General features: G+C 48.3%; 1 protein-coding gene across 1 annotated transcript; it reads left to right on the top strand.

Annotated features, from left to right (window-relative positions):
• The first annotated feature begins 892 nt into the window (after positions 1-892).
• LOC128110630 (serpin A11) lies at positions 893-11,154 on the top strand. The gene is made up of 4 exons (XM_052738262.1): positions 893-1,538; positions 4,036-4,309; positions 7,288-7,435; positions 10,951-11,154. Exons 1-4 carry the CDS (start codon positions 893-895, stop codon positions 11,152-11,154), a joined length of 1,272 nt encoding a protein of 423 aa, XP_052594222.1.
• Positions 11,155-14,260: the final 3,106 nt, after the last annotated feature.

Here is a 14,260-nt window from a genome sequence, read left to right as displayed (position 1 = left end):
ACTATCCTCTTCTTTGCAACTGACTGCACTATCTCATAGCCCACCCAAAGGGCTCAGCATCACTCATGTTCATATGGAACATTTGCTTCATAGCATCCTCTTAGTTTCTAACGAGTGTCACATAAGCATCTGCCCAGCCCAACACTGGATGGCCTCAACTAAGCCCTAAACCAGTGATTCTCAACCTGTGGGTCATGACTTCTTGGGGTCGCATATCAGATATTTACATTACAAATAATAATAGTAGCAAAATTACAGTTACAAAATAGCAACGAATTTTATGGTTTGGGGTCATCACAACATAAGGAACTGTATTAAAGAGTTGCAGCATTAGGCAGGTTGAGAACCACTGCCCTAAACTCTGTGAATCCTGGGATTGTGTTCACTTATTTTCTCCATAATATACTCAGTGCCTAGCACACCTTTAGAGCTGATGGAGCTTTGGACATTATATATGATCTAAAAAAAACTGGGTCCAGAAGAATCCAGAAAAAATAAAAATAAAATGGAAGGAGGAGGGGGGAAAAGAAAGAAAGAAGGAAGGATGGAAGGAGGGGAAGAAATAAGGAATAAAGATGGAAAGATGAGAAGAAAATAAGAAGAAGGAAGAAGAGGGAGGGAATGAAGGAGAGAAAGGGGAGGAAGGATGGAGGGAAGGAGAGGGGAGGAAGGAGGAGGAGGAATGAAGGAACGAGGAAAGGAAGGAAGGAGGAAAGGAGGGAGGCAGGGAGGCAGGAAGAAGGCTGGAATGCAGGATCTATTTCCCAGTTGGAGTCCCAGTTGCCCCCCATTTTCCCTTCTTAGGATTAGGCATGGGTGGTGGCTTCATTGTAAGTCTGGGGGTGATGGTGTCATCTACCAAGACTAACTATGCTCCCCGTCTTCTTTTCAGATGATGGGACCAGTGTGGCTGTGGCTGTTGATAGCCAAGATCCTGCTCCCCGTTCATTGTCAACCATTTTCTGCCCATGAAGAGAAGAGTCTAGGGGTGCCTCAACCAGCCAGCCACCAGCTCCCGGAGCCAGCACCCTCCTATCGCAAGGTCACACCCGCCATCACTAATTTTGCTTTGCGTCTCTACAAGCAGCTAGCAAAGGAAGTCCCCGGGAACATTCTCTTCTCCCCCGTGAGCCTCTCTAGCATTGTGGCTCTTCTCTCTCTTGGGGCACCTGCTGACACTCAGGCTCAGATTCTGGAGGGCCTGGGCTTCAACCTCACAGAGACACCAGCAGCTGACACCCACCAGGGCTTCCAGAGCCTCCTGCACACCCTTGACCTGCCCAGCCCCAAACTGGAGCTGAAAGTGGGACATTCTCTGTTCTTAGACAGGCAGCTGAAGCCTCAACAGCGCTTTCTGGACAGCGCCAAGGAGCTGTACGGAGCGCTGGCTTTTTCTGCCAACTTCACAGATGCAGCTGCCACAGGGCAGCAGATCAACGACCTGGTGAGGAAGCAGACCTACGGGCAGGTGGTGGGCTGTCTCCCAGAGTTTGGCCATGACACCCTCATGGTTCTCTTGAACTACATCTTCTTCAAAGGTGAGACTTCTCTGACAGAACTATTGCCCTCTCTGTAAGCAACCATTCTGTTTGCAGTGGCTAGCCAGGAGCCTGCTGCTCATGGATAAGATAGTTCCCCTCCCCTTGTGTAGCTCATGTGCCCTGTGGCTTAGAAGTAAGGAAAAAGAAAGCATAGTTCAGAGGAATGGTGTAAGTATGCATCATAGAACTCTCAACATAGACCCTGACCTGGGTTAAGACATGACTTCCCAGAAAGGAGACATCTAGTTCAGCGTGGTGGCACGTTCCTGCAATCCCAGCCTTCGGGAGGCTGAGGCAGGAAAATTCCTATTAGTGGTTTTGTGTGTGTGTGTGTGTGTGTGTGTGTGTGTGTGTGTGTGTGTGTGTGTGTTTCAGAGACAGGGTTTCTTTGTGTAGTGTAGATGTATCCAACCTTCCCATCAAACAATAAACACAGAACCAATGCAAAGAAGAAAGCCAAGAGGTCAGAGCCAAGAGCCAAAACCTTACCCTTCCTCCTGCAGTGGTCCTACCTCTCCAAAACAGAGCTACCCCTGTGTTAAAGTCTTTATATAGAGTTCCTGTCCTGCCTTCTCATTGGTTGTAAACCCAACCACTTGACCGCCTCCTCACAGCCTGTCTGTATAGGCCTCCAGGTTTTCCATGATTGGTATTAAGATTAAAGGCATGTGTATCCAATAATGGCTGTATCCCTGAACACACAGAGACTTACCCAGCTCTGCCTACTAAGTGCTGGAATTACAAGCATACGCTACCACTGCCCTGCTTTCCTATGGCTTGCTAATAGCTCTGACCCCCGGGCAACTTTATTTATTAACATACAAATAACATTTTAATACAAATAAAATATCACCATATTTCCCCTTTTCTATTTTAATAAAAAGGAAAAAAAAGAAAAAGCTTATAACTAATATAAGAAAAACTATATACAAAAGGATAATAACTATATACAATATATACAAGTAATAAATACCTAAACAATGTCTAGTCCATTTGTATTTGACAAATTCAGAGAAAATAATTTCATTATCTATCCTATTTTGGTAAGTTCAAAATGTATCCTAATTACTCTTCAACTATAACTAACTAACCTTCAACTATAACTAACTAATCTTCAACTCCCTCAGAGACCCAAGAAGGAAATAATATTAGCTAACAAAAATAAAAACAGGAAGTGCACATAAGCAACCTCCAAAAAATTTGTGAGTTGACAGAAACAGACAGCTGTCTGGACAGTCACCTGAGGTTTCTCCGAAGTGCTGGGGCATCATCTTCAGCCTATAGGCCCAGCATATCCGACAGACTCATTTGTGAAGCAGGATGTACACAAGGTCAACAGTTCAACCTCACATTGAGTGAGAGTAGTCCATGTACCAGAAACACCTGAATTCCACTAGTGTCATGTCATGATTCAGGATTTTAAATTCTGGAAATTGTTGATGGTTTTTTAATTCAGCTGTCCATTCTTCTTGGCTGTGTATATATGGCTTCATCTCAGCATCCTATTCTTCTCCATATCCCTCCATCAGTGTAGCTTTGTGCCTTTCCTGGAACTCACTCTGTAGCCCAGGCTGGCCTGGAACTCATAGAGATCTGCCTGGCTCTGCCTCCCGAGTGCTGGGATTAAAGGCATGCGCCACTACCGCCTGCTCGGAACATTCTAATTGGACATCAGCCTCGATTACATAGAGACCTTGCATCAAATGAATAAATGAAAGAAATAATCGATGAGTGAATGAATGAATGAATGGAAGGCTGAGGAGTAAGTGATTCTCTTCCCTCAGCTTCCCGAGTGCTGACATTGCAGGTGTGGGCCACCATCCCCAGCTTGAAGCTCTTCACAGATGCTGAGTCACCCGGTCAAATGACTGACTTCACACTCCCACACAACCTGAGCTGTGCTGTCAGAATCAGGCCACCAATCCCAGCTCACAGCCGTCATGGCTCTGGAAATCAGGGTGCATCAATCAACTCATGCCTACTACATTACTAAGAATGCACTCTTCTTACTCATTTCTGATGACTTACGTCTTAAGAGGTAGTTCTTTGAGGGCTGGAGAGATGGGTCAATGGTTAGGACCACTGACTGCTCTTTAGGAGGACCTTGATTCAATTCTTTAGCACCGGTTTACAATTCTAACTCCATGTCTTGGGAGATCTGAAGCCCTCTTCTGGCCTCCTTGGACACTGCACATACATGGTGACTAGACATGCAGGTAGGCAAATACTCATACACATAAAATAAAAACAAATCTTGCTTAAAAGAGAGAAATTAGGCTTTGTACAAGGAAGACACCCTGTGTCTGCTTTGTGAGTAAATCTCGCAATGTAGCATAAGCATAGGTCACTGAGCTCTGACCCTAGGGACGTAAGTCCCTCCTGGCTTTGGGCTCTACTACTTCCGACACACTCCAGCGGACGTCACCACCCCGCACGGCCTTGTGGAGGTCTCCCTGAATTGCTGTCTTGCCCACATTTTCATTTGTACCCTCAGCCAAGTGGAAGCATCCCTTTGATCGCTACCAGACCCGGAAGCAGGAGAGCTTCTTCCTGGACCAGAGGACAGCGCTCCGCATCCCCATGATGCGGCAGAAGGAAATGCACAGGTTCCTGTACGACCAAGAGGCATCGTGCACTGTCCTTCAGATCGAGTACAGCGGCACGGCCCTGCTGTTGCTGGTTCTCCCTGACCCGGGGAAGATGCAGCAGGTAGAAGCTGCCCTCCAGCCTGAGACGCTGAGAAGGTGGGGCCAGCGGTTCCTGCCCAGGTGAGTGCCCCAAGGTGCTGTCTGTCCTTGCTCAAGAGTTGAGGCAAGTCTGATCAGCTCCAGCCCCAAGATCTGTCTGCTGGATTTGCCTTAGCATCTCACCCTCGCCTTCATAGTGGTTTCCCCACATTTTTGGGCGTCAGATTTCCTTGAGTGTTAAGCAAGGGCATGGTACCTACTGCATGGAAGTGGGCATGAACGGAGACAGTACCTGAGTACGTAGGCTGGTACTAGAATGTAAGTGCTCTCTGGGATGTCTTTATTATCCCTCCTTGGGGTCCTTCTGGCCCAATCTCATTTCCCTTACTTCCCTCTGTTTCATAATAATTTAAAGCCATGAAGTGGCTAAGTCTGCAAAAAAAAAAAAAATTATAAGAACAATTTTTAAAGATGACCATGATGCCCACAGAGCAGTGCGTGTGTTTAAAAACAGTTTTCTTTTTCAATTAAAACATTTTAAAAGAAATTAGAGAAATCAAGACCAGTAAAGCCAGATCTGGTGGTGAGGCCTATAACCCCAGGTACTCAAGGCAGGTGGATCACACGTTCAAGGCTTGTGTGAGTTACAGAATGAGTTCAAGAGCAATTTGGTGAGACCTTGTCTCAAGATTTAAAAACAACAATAAAACAGAGATGGATAGACTGGGTGCATAGGTCTGGCATAGACTATCGTCTAACATGCATAAGGCTCTGGGTTTAATACAGGAAAAAAGAAAGAGAAAGGAGGAAGGAAAGGAAGAGATGAAGGAAAGAAGAGAAGAAAGGAGGGAAGGAAGAAGCAAGGGAAGGAAGGAAGGGAGGTTCCCCTCCCACAACCCCTAACCTAGCCCCTGCCATCTTCCTTACAATTGATTTCTAGTTTTCCAACTCCAATTTTAGCTTTATCTAATTTCCCTCATCTACATTTACTGACTAACTAACCCTTTCTTGGGGGGGGGAATCTGCCTTTATGGGGTGGTCTGGAATGAAATCTGGTTGTGAGTTTTCTAGTTATCTTTGCTGCAAAACAAGCTAGCCCAAACTAAAAAGCTTAAAGAACCAGGTCATCGGCACTCTTGGTTCTCGACACTGAATGGGCTCAACTAGGCCATTCTCATCCACTGGGGTCAGGTGGAAGCAGAGACTCAGGCCCAGGAGGTTCCTTCATTTGTGTTTCTGGGGCCTGGGCTGGGTTGACGGGAGAAGAGATTAGGAAAAGCAGGCTACTTTGTATCCATACCAGGCTGGCTTTGGAAAGCAGCTCAGTATAACTGACATGGCTATGTGGCTGCTCAGGATTCCAAGAGGAAGTACACAAGAGGATAGAACTCGAAAGCCGCCACTCTTTAAGGCATGGACACACCCATGAGCACCCATTATAGCCTACTGGCCAGAGCAGCCCCAGGTCTCCGGGGATGCCATTTTTAACCCAGCACAACCTGGTGGGCACCAGTCTCTCTTCATAGCCACAGTTTTCCTCTCTCAGCACCCCGTCATGCTGCAGTACCACTAGCAGAGAAAGAATGCCTTGTATTTGGGCAGAGATTAAAGCACCCCAAATGAATGAGTGAAAGAACGCGAAAGATGTAGTCAAGATGAAAAGCCAGGGTTAAGTAGTTACCTGAATCTGTAAAGCTCCTGTCGGTCCATGGTTCCAACTGTATAGTTTCGGCTCCTCCAAGATAAACTGCTTCATTGCAGGAGGAAGGACCATGGAATCTTCTAGACTAGAAGATTTTCTCTCAGGAATGGTGTCTTAGTCAGGGTTCTATTGCTGTGATGAAACACTGTGATCAAAAGCAACTTAGGGAGGAAGTGGTTGATTTGGCTTACACTTCCACATCACTGTTCATCATTAAGGAAGTCAAGACAGGAACTCAAACAGGACAGGAACCTGGAAGCAGAAGCTGATGCAGAGGCCATGGAGGAGTGCTGCTTACTGGCTTGCTTCTCCTGCTTGCTCAGCCTGCTTTCTTATAGAACCTAGGACCACCAGTCCAGGGATGGTGCCACACACAGTGGGCTGACCACGACAACAGTAATCTAAACTGAGTTCTTTATAAGTAGGCTATTCCCAAGAGGACTGGTTATGAACCAGCCAATTTTACAGAGTCCTGGCAATCAGCATATAAATAAGGAAAAAGCATAATAACGTCATCAAAAAAAGGTAGATTTACTCTAAGTTAAGAGATATTTCTGCACTCACCCCACAGAACATGGCAATCAGATGGTAAGGATGGGAGATTCTGTCTTTGGGCTTAGGACTCCTGAGCCCTCTCTCTAGACTAGTGGTTCTCAACCTTCCTAACGCTGCAACCCTTTAATACAGTTCCTCATGTTGTGATGACCCCCAGTCATAAAATTATTTTTGTCCCTACTTCATAACTGTAATGTTGGTACTGTTATGAATTGTAATGTAAGTATTTTTCAGAGATAGAGGTTTGCCCAAGGGATCAGACCCCACAGGTTGAGAATCACTGCTCTAGATGCTTACAGCAGCTCTAGGGATGGGTATCTCTATGCCATTTTCCAGTAAAGCTCAGGCAGGTGGAGGAAGATGACGGTGGCTTGCACTGGGGCAGTGCCAGTAAATTGATTTAAGATACAGTTGGGAAACTGAGCCTGGAGCACCTGCAGATGAATCAGACGTGGAGGTGAGAAGTGCAGATGGTATTTATTCTACCTGGTATCACGTGCATTCAATCAGTGGAGCCTTGGGAAACTCTGGCTAATGTCTGGCATCTAGAAAGCTCTCCACAAACAGGGAGAGGATGATGGAGACAGACTCCTCTGCCAGGAAACTTCTCAGATCCAGCCAGGAGTCACTGTGAGGTTTATGTAGAAGGAGATGTAGGTGGATGTGGTAGTGGAATAGTCTACCACAGCAAATCACATCACAGGAAGACTGATAATCCACAAGCTGGGGTACCCTGCTCTTTCTCGAGACCCAGGCTGCAACACACAGCAGAACAGCACCTTTTCTCTGATTCTCTCTCTAGTCTGTTGGATTTGCACCTGCCAAGGTTTTCAATTTCTGCAACCTACAACCTGGAAGAGATCCTTCCCCTCATTGGTCTTGGCAACATATTTGGCATGGAAGTTGACCTATCAGGAATCATGGGGCAACTCAACAAAACTGTCTCCAGGGTAAGGCAGGGAGTGTGGAATTGGGGAGGAGGGATGTTTCTCTCCCACACAAAGTGCATTGGAAAGCCACGGTCCTCAGTCTTTTTCCTAGACTGACTTTTCAACACACAATCTTCACAGATTCTCTTCATGGACAACTCCATTTTCATCTCTCCTTCCCTAGATCTACACTAGTCTGGGCAGGAATGTAGGATTCTAAGTGAAATGGTAATCATTTGAAGTCATCCACAGAGCCAGAATTACGCCAGATTAGGTGTAGAATCCTTTTATTCCAAATATTTCCCCTTCAGGCACCAGGAGCTCTCCATCTTTGTTATAGCTATAGAAAGTAATACAGCATGAACATGAGGTGTAGTGGTCAGCATCACCACAGTAACAAGCAGCCCCTGTTGCTAAAGTTTTCCTGCCTGGCCCACAGTCAGGACAAATCTCTCTCACCCACCAGTCCCAAGCCGCTCAAACCCAACCAAGTAAACACAGAGACTTATATTGGTTACAAACTGTATGGCCGTGGCAGGCTTCTTTCTAACTGTTCTTACAGCTTAAATTAATCCATTTCTATTAATCTATACCTTGCCACGTGGCTTGTGGCTTACCGGTACTTTACATCTTCCTTATCCTGATGGCGGCTGGCAGTGTCTCCCCATTCAGCCTTCCACTTCCCAGCTCTATTCTCCTCCTTGTCCCGCCTATACTTCCTGCCTGGCCACTGACCAATCAGTGATTTATTTATTGACCAATCAGCAACATATTTGACATACAGACCATCCCACGGCAAGCCCCTACATCCTAATGCATTAGCACAGCAGAGGCTTATTGTGAGGATTCCTTCCAGAGGAGATGTAAACAATATCTACCCGTTCTTCATCAGGTCCCATAACAAACCAAAGTACAATTCAATCCAAGTTCATTCTGGGGGGCCATTGAGTTCATTAGGCTTATGTACAGGGCATGGGTGAGGGGTTACTGACTGGAGCATGGTTGACCCCAAGTCAGCCCCTACTGGAAAATCTTCCCTCAGCACAGATAGAGAGCCCTTCTTCAATCAACCTCCCCAGCCATAGACTCTTCCAGACATGGTGACCCACATGCAAATAGAGTGGAATTGTGTACAAATGGCTGAGACTCTCAGGTGAGAGCGGCTGAGGACTCATCTCCCTCCTTCTGGGAGAGAATGTCGATAGTCAACAAGCCCAACTGTGGTGGACACTTGTTGGCATGCACAAACGCTCTGCTCAAGAGGGCAGCTGCTTTGCTCGGCCCATCTCTAGCGGGTAGGGCACCCTGGAAGCAGCTCACTGTGGAGCCCTGGCTGCAGAGCTGCTCCCTGTGACTTCTTCCCGGGATGGAAGGTAAAGTTAAAAGAAAAATCCCACTCTCCGAGAAGAAGAGGAAGATGAGAGAGATACGCAGTGGCTCCTCTCACATCCTCCTCCACCCTCCATCCTCCATCCTCCACCCTCCATCCTCCATCCTCCATCCTCCATCCTCCATCCTCCATCCTCCACCCTCCATCCTCCATCCTCCACCCTCCACCCTCCACCCTCCACCCTCCATCCTCCATCCTCCATCCTCCACCCTCCACCCTCCACCCTCCATCCTCCATCCTCCATCCTCCATCCTCCACCCTCCATCCTCCATCCTCCACCCTCCATCCTCCATCCTCCATCCTCCACCCTCCATCCTCCATCCTCCACCCTCCATCCTCCATCCTCCATCCTCCATCCTCCACCCTCCATCCTCCACCCTCCATCCTCCATCCTCCACCCTCCATCCTCCATCCTCCATCCTCCATCCTCCACCCTCCATCCTCCATCCTCCATCCTCCATCCTCCACCCTCCATCCTCCATCCTCCACCCTCCATCCTCCATCCTCCATCCTCCACCCTCCATCCTCCATCCTCCATCCTCCACCCTCCATCCTCCATCCTCCATCCTCCACCCTCCACCCTCCATCCTCCATCCTCCACCCTCCATCCTCCATCCTCCACCCTCCATCCTCCACCCTCCATCCTCCATCCTCCACCCTCCATCCTCCACCCTCCATCCTCCACCCTCCACCCTCCATCCTCCATCCTCCACCCTCCACCCTCCACCCTCCACCCTCCACCCTCCACCCTCCATCCTCCATCCTCCATCCTCCATCCTCCACCCTCCATCCTCCACCCTCCACCCTCCATCCTCCATCCTCCATCCTCCATCCTCCACCCTCCATCCTCCACCCTCCATCCTCCATCCTCCACCCTCCATCCTCCATCCTCCATCCTCCATCCTCCACCCTCCATCCTCCATCCTCCATCCTCCACCCTCCATCCTCCATCCTCCACCCTCCATCCTCCATCCTCCATCCTCCACCCTCCATCCTCCATCCTCCATCCTCCACCCTCCATCCTCCATCCTCCATCCTCCACCCTCCACCCTCCATCCTCCATCCTCCACCCTCCATCCTCCATCCTCCACCCTCCATCCTCCACCCTCCATCCTCCATCCTCCACCCTCCATCCTCCACCCTCCATCCTCCACCCTCCATCCTCCATCCTCCACCCTCCACAGGCTTGTAACGGCTACTCACGGCTAAAGCAGGTCTCCTGTTAACAAGAAGGGGGTGGGTCCTCTCCTGATAGGAGACACTGCAAGTCATGTGGAATGGGCGAGAATTTGTAGCCGTCAAGCAGAAAGGGTAGCGTTACCCAGGAGGGAAGGTGTCCAAAGCCCTTCCCTCTTCGGTTTAGGTTAGAGGTGTTCATTACCATCAGAGTCTCTGTTAGGACCTTGCAAGGAATGGACTCTGTCTCGTATTTAGGAGAGACTGGCTGAGAACTCAATGCACAGCCAAGGCAGCAGGGGTGTGATCTTGTTTCTGTGCATACATGAATAGGGTATGCCTGGAAGTGGATGGGAATGTGTGTATGTATGAGGGTGCGCATGTGAACCCCTGTGGTGTGGGGTGGTGGACAAGAAGAACATGAAAGACTTCAGAGAACTTCACACAGCGGCCTAGCACGCCTCAGTTATCTTTCACAGACCCTTTCGGAGATAAAAGAACTCATCAAAGCCACGTCCCTAACTTCTTTGGAAGTCTGAGTCCTTTCTTACTAGGAAGTCACGTAAAACTGAGACTTTCAACGTTCTGTGCTTAGAGAGCAGCGTGGGGCTCTGTTCCAACCTACTCATTTAGAGCCTGCCGTTGGCCACAAGCCATTTTTAAGAAGAGAAATAAGGAAGTTTAGAAAGGGTAGGTAAAGCTCAAAGAAGCCTGTGTGCTGCATGCCTGCTGGGCTTGAGTCTACCTAGCTCCTCATCTGGGCTGAGGCTGCCTCCTGTCAGGGTACTTGGTCTAGAGAGGGGGAGTCAGTACGGAGGCAGGGGCGTGACACCTAGAAATTGGGGTTGTTTCTTAGGCAAGCTAGACCTGAGGGGCCCAAACAGGTTCTATGCCATTGTCCAAGGGTTGCGGAGGGGAAGGTGGCCTCTGCCCTCAGAGCCATGAGTGCTGACTCTGTCTTCTCTCCTAGGTGTCACACAAGGCTGTAGTGGACATGAATGAGAAGGGAACTGAGGCCGCAGCTGCCTCTGGCCTCCTTTCCCAGCCCCTGTCTCTGAACATGACGTCGGCCCCACATGCTCATTTCAACAGGCCCTTCCTGCTCCTTCTCTGGGAGGTGACCACCCAGAGTCTGCTCTTCCTGGGAAAAGTGGTCAATCCAGCTGCTGTGTAACTGTGGTGGGGGCCCCAGGAAAGCTACCTGGCCTGCACCTCAGGACCCTGTGGAGCAGGCTTTCTTTTGGGCCACTAACCAGCTCCCAAATAAAGACACGGAAACTTATTAGTTATGAATGCTCAGCCTTATCTTATGCTTGTCCCACTAGCTCTTATAACTTAAATTAACCTGTTTCTCTTCATCTACGTTTTGCCTCAGGTTTGTTTTTGTTTTTTTGTTTGTTTGTTTGTTTGTTTGTTTTACCTTTCTTTCATTCTGTGTGTCCTATTTCCCTGCTTACTCCATGTCTGCCTGGATGGTGGCTGCCTGGCTGACCCCGGGCATCTCCCTCTCCTTCTGCCTCATTCTCTTCTCCCTTCTCCCCCAGCCTACATTCCTCCTCCTACTTATTCTCTCTGCCCCCCAGCCATGCCTATCCCTCTACTGCCTAGCTATTGGCTCTTCAGCTTTCTATTAGCCCAATGAGGTGCCTTAGGCAGGCAAAGCAACACATCTTTACATCGGCAAACAAATGCAGCATAAACAAATACAACTCTCTACATTGTTAAAGTAATGTTTTGCAACACCCCTGTGCTGCAGTTCTAATAAATCTAGTTGGGCTGTATGAAGTCTCGTGAGCTGTGCTTTCAGGAAGGCAATGTCCAGAGCAGCTTCTAGTCACCCACTCCGTGATCTTTTCAAATCCACCACTTCCATTGCACATATTCACTGAGTAGCCTGAGGGTCAAGGACACGGGAACAGACACCAAGGACACACAGGGAATGAGCAAGTTTCTGTCTTCCCAGCAGCCAGCCTGGGCTTAAGCCAAATGATGTCTCCTGTAGTGTCACCTGGAGGGGAAGCCAGATCTAGGAATGGGGCTTCCAGTTGTGTGCCATGAAGAAAAGGGGTGCAAGAATGGGCCAATCTCATCATCAGTCTAACAGCATGAGAGGTTGAATTCAAGAGGCAGGAAAAGAGCCTCAGAGGCAAGGGATGCCCCAAGACTAAATAAGGCCAAGAGAAGGGGGGTGGGATGTAGGGCAAAACCTCCATCAATGGGTTGAACTCCGGGGCTATATTCATACATACATACATATATATATATATATATATGCATATGTGTAATTTTAAATCTAGGCTCTGTGTGTAAGGGAAACACAGCGTTTGTCTGTTAAGTCTAGCTAGTTCTCTTAACACAGTAATGAATTTCCAGTTCGTGCATTTTTCCGCAAATGCCATGGTTTACTTTTTCCTTAGAGCTGCACAGAACTCCGCTGAGATATGCACCACACTTTTCCAGCCAGCCATCTGCGGATGGACATCCAGGGCTGGCTCCACTTCCCAGCTACTGTGTGTCAAGACAATCCCGGAGGCTCAGCACTGACTTTAGCTTAGGGGTCTGCACTGTCAGACAGACACCCTAAACCCAATCTTCAGTTCAGCGCTGGACAGGCAGAGTGCACATCAGCAATAGGCTTGGGTTACTGAGCGTTAAATGCTATCTGAGTAGCCTGAGCTGGGAAGTGTCTTGACTTCCGTTTTGTCTGCAGTAAGATTAACGGGCAATATTGCTGGTACACTTCATATTGAGGGGAAAGGTGTTTCTCGAAGTAATTGAAATGCCTCAGATAAGAGGAATTCCCAACTACCTTTTAGTGCACATCTTTCATCAAGAGCAGTGGTTCTCAACCTTCCTCATACTGTGACCCTTTAATACAGTTCCTCATGTTGTGGTGACCCCAACCATAAAATTATTTTCATTGCTGCTTCCTAGCTGCAATTTTGCTACTGTTAGGAGTCATAATGTAAATATCTGATATGCAGGATGATCTTAGGCAATCCCTGTGAAAAGGTCGAAAGGGCCGTTCAATCCAAAGGAGTCACCACCCTCAGGCTGAGAACCAAATGATCTGTTCGGAGGGGGAGATGGCAATCCCACAACTACTTGCCCATCATCAAAGGCTCATACTGCCCCCCTGCTGGTTACAGAGGGTCATTGACACATCCCAAAATCTAGCCATCTAGTTGGTGAACCCCTAGGATTCCTTGTAAGCGGGTAGAGTCCCCAAATATGATACAGATTGCCTCAGTAAAACTGAAATTTAGGTAAGCCAAATAACCTTTTTATGTAAGTATTCCCTGTGAAATATTTGGGCCATACTTATGCTAAAACATTTATTCTTCTTATTCACTATTCAACTTAGTAAGTTGTCTTATGTTTTCAAAAAGGCCTAGAGAGGAGCCTGCATGGTCAACATTCCTTAGTGTTTAGCATCAGAATGAAAGTCACATGGGGCTGAAGGGCCGGCTGGCCCCCTCATCAGGGCAGAAAATGAAGTCGGTAGCAAGAGGAGTAGATAACTCCTGTGCAGAAGTAAGGGCGTTTCCAAGACACCACTGCCTCCCCTGAGAAGCAAACCCCAGAAACGCCCAGAAACACTTTGCAGCCTCGACAGAGGACATACAAACCCAGCTGCGTTCCCTCAGCAGTAACTGATGTCTCCCTCCAGACAAGGCTGTTTTCAACATGAAAGGACAGGCAGCTTCTGTGAAGGTCACTGGGGGTTGGGAGAGGCTCTGAAACCACTAAAAGCCTGGAGAGCCTCCAGGGGGCTCTGTGGGCAGTCGAAGGCGGTGCTTTCGGCCAGTTTGTTCCTGTCAATCTTTGAGGAATAATGACATTTGGGCATTTCGGATCTTGTCTCTGTTGTTTGTTCAGGACGGTTATAAATGTGGTAAACCAGAAAAGCAAACACCCAAGATGCAGTAGAACTTCAGCATGCTTGATTCCAGGTTTGGCCATGCCCACTGCTCCTGCCTTGCCAAAACTGACTTCCACAGCAGCGGGATGTCTTCCTAGTGAGGTGGTTAGCGCACCCACTAGTGTCCGAACACGAACATGTTCTTCAGGGTCTTCCCGGGGGTAAACTCCCTCAGACCCCGATGAGGATGACATCTGGACTCTGCCTGAAGACAAGAGTCTACAGTGAGGAAGGCGAGCAGGAGGGGGCTCTTGTGACAGAGGAGGGCTCATGGCCCTAGGAAAACAAGGACACAGCATCATCCTGATGGTGATGGGGGAGGAGGGGGCCAGACAAAAAAAGCTAACCCATGGAAGAC

This window comes from Peromyscus californicus, unplaced genomic scaffold (genome assembly GCF_007827085.1).
Source record: "Peromyscus californicus insignis strain IS unplaced genomic scaffold, ASM782708v3 Scaffold_15__1_contigs__length_86483966, whole genome shotgun sequence".
Lineage (NCBI taxonomy): Eukaryota > Metazoa > Chordata > Mammalia > Rodentia > Cricetidae > Peromyscus > Peromyscus californicus.
This window is presented reverse-complemented; position numbering and strand designations above follow the sequence as displayed.